Below are 6,000 nucleotides of genomic sequence, written 5' to 3'. Positions count from 1 at the left end.
TGCACATCACCACAGCAGAATCAAAGCAACTGCTTTGCAGGCTTTAGCCAGGTGATTGATGACAATTGTTTCACCAATAGAAGTTTCGCCTGATGAAGTACAGCCCTCGGGTTGATCAGTCAGATTGGTATTAGAAAACATTCAAAACAATCTATATGTCGGTAAAGCATATTATTAAATGAATAACAGGTGTCTGATATCAACCAGAGTAACGGTGTCTTAGTATGCAAACTTTGCTCGGCAGGAGTGAAGGTTGGGAAAGAATACTGGAAGAGACAACTGACTGATATATATAAAAATTGGTAACCGCTTTCGATGAAGTTGTATTATCTTGAACCAAAATACCAAAACTATAACAGAAACAACATGAACTGTTTAGTTGAGGTATTTGCCACAATATATACCTAAATGTCTGAGCATACAATTTATATTTTCTGGGGCAACAGAGCTTTTAATGTCAGCTGTGACCCAACAGGTGAAACAGTCTATGATGTGAGCCTGGCCTCAGTTTTCAATTTGTGTGACTCAGCTGAATGTCTTTTACCCCAACGTTTTTATTTTTTTGTAAACGGAAGGTGGGGAAATTGGTAACCAGTCTGTGTACCATAAGGGGGATACTAGTTTTGATTCTTGGCACCCTGGCCTCAGAACTGAAGCCACAATGTATGACTAACTGGATGAGATCAAAGATTCTCTTGATGAAGGTGCGAGTGAAACTACTGGGTTTCTCTGCCACAATTGACACTAGGTGCAATTAGCGTAGAAAGTATGGGAAATTGGCCGTCTGGTGCATGACAGGCTTATCTCTTTCCTGGTTGGGGGCAGCTAGAAAAGCCTATACTGCCTGGAGAAAAGAGACTTACGAGGTGACCTGCAGGATTCCACAGTGTTCATCCAATTCTCCTATTTTATTCAATATTTTCAACCGATCTCTGTTCACCATGAGAACATCTTTTGGATGACATCCAACTGATTATTAGGACGAATAAGAAAGCCCCCTACTTCAGCTTCCAATCATAGGGACTGTTTCTCTGCAATTAATGGATGTTTCCTAAATACTAGAACATCATCACAACAAGACTGTACCCTAGGATAGTGCTTTAGGATAATAGCTTGTGACTTCCTTGTAAGGGGAATCCCCACATCACCCTCGACCAAAAGGTATTACTAAAACAGGAGTCCAGCTCAGTGGCAAGAAGATGACTTTAAATCAACTGACTGCTGTAAACATTCTCCCACCTCTTTCAAGAAAAGCACACGTCTCCAGTCACGTTTTTCCAATACTTAATCTAACAGTCTTAATGTGGGTCTGCAAGAGTACTGGCTTGCTTCCCTTCAGCAAGTTCAAAACTATGCTGTCAGTCTCATAAAATATTTTACACATTTTTATCACATTTACGAGTTTGTAAAATAACTTCAACAGACTGACAATGCCTCTGATGCCCAGACAGATTTGCTATGGTTGGCGATTGAACTAAGAGTGCAGTTAAAGAACCTGTGTGTGGCACACCAAACATTTTATGAGGCAGAAAAATCAGGACAGGCCTGCTTTATTAAGCAGTACAAACTGACTTGAGCACTGCACCCAGATAATCTACCCCTAACTAAGCATCCTTCGGATGAAGAGAACTTCTTCAGGTGGACAGTCCTTCCAATATATGGTCTTTAAGCTTTGGAACACTTCAGATGCATCTAAAGGCTCAAGAAAACAACTTTTTCACAAGGCACCAACAACTTTATTTGCGGAGACGTTTTGAAGCACTATCTGCTTTTTCTGTCTTTCTACTATTTGTGTCTGGTGTTCGGTTTGTTGCTGCTTGACCGTTATAACATTGGGTTTCATCTTGTTTTCCTTATGCCCATCTCCTTGGCTTGGCTCAGGATCGCATAATTTTCGTTAGCGATTGGTGTTTGGCACACTGAAGCCCTTCAAGCAAACATGCATTTCATAAAAAATGTAAGAAATGAATGAAGAATTGCTTTTGGATAACCCAAGCACCGAGGACACTACAGATATTTTTTTAATTCAATGCTTGTAATGTTCACAACTGTCCTTTGTTCAAATGCAAACTGAATTCCACCGAAGAACTAGAAGGGACATCAGCCTGAAAGGCGAATAGGGAGGGAACTGCTACTCAAATAGGTCCTGAAGATCATTTGTCAGAATCTTTAATACGGGAAAGAAGCTTAAATAATAGATAAAAACAGAGATGGCCAACATGCAGGGGATGCAGTCCGTGTTGAAGGGATGCTCATAAAGAATATGTGAAGCTCCACTGACCTCACACTTCTTTTTAAAATTTAATTTCACTAAAAAGGTGAGATGACTGAAAAAAAGCCTGCAATCAAAGGGAACCGATCACAAAGTACTGAAATGTATTTCTACATGCTGATTTTTCATTCATTATTTTTTGTTCATATAAACAGGTCATCAAAAAGAATGGTAAAATAAAATGGGAATTATTCAATTAAAATAAATGACATTCTAGTGCAGTACAATTCAGAGAAACTGCGAACTCAACCCAGAAAAATACAATCAAGAATAAGCAGCTTGTTAGGGCATAACTCAAACAGGAGCATAAGATGGGCTTGCACAGTCTAGAGGACTTCAGCATAGCCCAATAGAATTAAATAACCACTTAAGAATCTTTAGTCAATTTTACCCTTCATTCTAATGTAATTAAATAAGGGACATTTGTGTATATTATAAAATTATGTATGACCAGTCCTGTTTAATCCCCCCTTTCCCCCACTTCTACATTTGTGGCCGGTTAATACGTCTATTCCTCATAAGCCCAAATGGATCGATTTAAAAACAAAAAAAAGCTGCATATAGTCGAATTGGAAAACATTTGACAATTCTGAACTTCAATCCAGGAAGGGATTTAGAGAGAGGCAACAGGTCTGCATCACATTACGACAGAAAGGAGCCTATTACTTCAGTTGTCGCACAAGAGAAGGTCATGAGAAAACACGAACAATTAATTCTGTTAATTAGACTGTGGGTTCATCAATAGGGCAGAATTAACTCAGAAGGGTACTGCTGTGCTACTAGCTTAAAATACAGTGTTCCTGTTGATACTGCTCGGCTGGTTTGATTTACATTTGGAGTTCAGACACCAGGTATACAAGCGCCGTATGAAGAGGCTCTGGAAAAAAGTAGTGAAAAATGTAGACAATAAAAGAAGCAACCACCAAGATACAATTTAAGAAACATAACCATGTTGTGTTAGTTCAGTTAAATCTTTCACTCTTTCTTCTGTCTCCCACACACCTCACCCATTCCACACCACATTCTCTCCATTTAAGTTGCAGATGAACACTGTTTCCTACCGATATTCCAGCACACGTTATTTGAGTCCATGATGTATCAGATTATTAATTCTAGTCCCCGATCCCTTGTGTAAGGTAAAAGTCTTTTAGATTTCAAAACCGATGATCAGGAGCCTTCAGTTATATAAGCTTGGTGGCAAAGTACCACCCACGTTCATACAAACCTCACATCTAGCAATGAGTGGTAAATTGCAAGGGTTAAGAGGACGGAAGAGTAAAATCAGAGAGCAGCCGAAAATCTATCAGTTGCACTGGGATTTTAGGAAAATTAACATCCCTGTATCACGTGGCCAGCCTGATCACCACAATAATGCCTTTGGCATTAGCCCAAAATTCCACTTCATCTTGAGTTGGGTATATGTACATAGGTGCCTAGGATAGCCAACAGTCATTATAAAACACAAACTCCAACATTCTAAATGTTGCCCATTAACTTTCGAGTTACTTAGCAGAACCTCATAGAAAAGTTTTCAATCAAGGGTACGGAGACCTGCAAGGGAGCAACAGCCTCTCTGGTTAGTATTAGGACGTCCAGGTAGCATGAGCACAGAGGAAATGAACATGTTCTCACTGTATGCATGTACAATGCTTAAGAGGAATAAAAAGGTATACAAACAGTATAGCATGATTTAACTATTGTACTATAAATTAAGCTTTGATTTGTGATCTAGAAATTAACATTATTTCTAGTCAAAGGCTGGCCGCCCTTACTTAATGCTGAAAACCTAAATTGTATATTTCAAAAATTGTTAGTATAACTTTATTGTGCAGCAGTTATTGCCCAGGCATCTAAAACTAGAAGTATACTTGTCTAGCTACCAGTTTGTATCAGTCTTCCGGGAAGTGGCAGCACATGCAAATGACAAAAATGGAGTGGTCTATACAGATAAGATCTCACAAACCTACCAACCCAACCAATTTCCCATTCCCCACCTTTCAGCGCACATACCCTGTACAAATTTGGCAGAGAAGAAATGCCACGTTAAACCACATTGGAAGAGCCGCTGTGGTTAGAAGGACACAATAAATAGACACGTATTAACCAGGCTATTATTGATGAGGCAGGACTGTGGTAATAGTTTGGTTTATGTCAGCAGACTCTTGTTCACGTGGAACACAGCAAGCTCTGTGCTGCTGTCACGGATGAACATACTGTCACTTTAGACAAGAAACATTTTAATTCAAAAGGCGAAATAATCTGTACCGTTCTACTTAGTCACCAAATCCTCCTACAAATAAAAAAAATGGTGGAAACTGTTTAACGAAATAGATGATCTTTCAAGATTAAAGAGGTAGGAAGGTGGCTACCTGAAACAGTTCTATTTGGGGTATTAGTTCCAAGTCTTTCACAGGTTTTGGAAGAAACTGTTTCAGCAAGGAGCAATAGAATCCCTATGTTAGAATATGTAATGGTGGTTCTGCTCTCAGCGTTTCCATCCAAAGCATGTCATGAGTGAATATGCTTTACAACTCGCTGAAAGCCACCATTACACAAGATAGAGGTTGCGACTTGCTGGCAGTACTCTAATGATCACTCTCCTCCGGTAGGCAGCTGTTAAAAGTTCCTAGTTGGAGGCATCCGAGTTCACACTACCAAGGTCTGCAGCAGGAGAAGTCATAGATGATGGGGTGCTAGAAGCAGGCCACCTTCCATTAGTCTGCAAAAAAATTAAGAAGCATATTAAACATACTTAACTTTCCCAAAGTTTCATGACCAGCTCACCACAAAACAAAATGTATAATAAAGCATTCCGACGTTCATTTTTATTTAACAAGCTAACATTATGCCGAATGGAAAAGTAACTTGACTGTGAGAGTAGTCCTCCAGTGAGGATTTACTCCCAGATTAATTTCCCAGTCTTTAGTTCTGACCCCGAGCAATACCTTCAATTTTCATTGCATAATGTTAGAAAATTACAGTGAAATATATTTTTCCTGCTTCCACTTTATATATATATATATATTTTTTTTAATGAAATGCAGTTTCGTTTTCTCTTTTGCAGTCAGTAGCCTTTCCTTCGTCAAACAGCTCAGCTTCAAATAACCCGTTTTATCCTCCATTCCATTTCTAGTATTCAATTACATATCAAGAATCACAGAAGCAGAAAAGAGGGGAGGTTATGACCGTTGAGCATGTCCATGATGGAAAACTGCTGTTACAGGCAAGTAACATTTCCTTCTCGAGCAAGGACTGAGACCCAGATTCAACCTTAGAATACATTTTGTAGCACTATCCTCATGGGATGGTTGACAACTGGAGTCTAATATCGAAGCCCATTCTTTGAGAGTCAACTGTCACACCTTTGCAGCTGTTCAAACATCAGAATCCAAGCAGTGATTGGCTAGAAGTAGTTGGTAACACACCTTTAAGTTGCAATAGTACAAACATTATTGATTGGGATGGTACAGTGCACTTCTGCCAAGAAAGCCTTTCCACTGACAGAAAAGCTGCCAAAACTCAGTTTGTTTTTGTATAGAGTAACCGTATATTTTCAACATTCCACATTGAAACATTTAGCAAAGTCAGCGATTTTCAAAAATCCCCATGACTATAAAAGACCAACAGTGGTCTTCAAAAGCTGCTGCCTTTTGAATGTAGTACCAAAGAGCTCTTTTGTTATTACATTTGGGAATATCTTGCTCTACGTTATTCAGAAGTTTTTAGAA

The 6,000-nt window shown here is 39.1% G+C and overlaps 1 protein-coding gene across 1 annotated transcript in view; it reads right to left on the bottom strand.

The window, feature by feature from the left end:
- Positions 1-4,077: 4,077 nt before the first annotated feature.
- The window catches only part of LOC146856310 (pre-B-cell leukemia transcription factor 1-like), a 236,758-nt gene continuing 234,835 nt past the window's right edge, over positions 4,078-6,000 (bottom strand). Inside the window, exon 9 of the mRNA XM_085654422.1 lies at positions 4,078-4,991. Coding sequence (XP_085510548.1) covers positions 4,899-4,991 — 93 coding nt within the window. The 3' untranslated portion in view covers positions 4,078-4,898. The remainder of the gene's footprint in view (positions 4,992-6,000) is intronic.

Source organism: Triturus cristatus, chromosome 4_1 (genome assembly GCF_964204655.1).
Source record: "Triturus cristatus chromosome 4_1, aTriCri1.1, whole genome shotgun sequence".
Classification (NCBI taxonomy): Eukaryota; Metazoa; Chordata; class Amphibia; order Caudata; family Salamandridae; genus Triturus; species Triturus cristatus.
The sequence above is the reverse complement of the archived record's forward strand: the minus strand, read 5'-3'. Positions and strand labels throughout refer to the sequence as shown.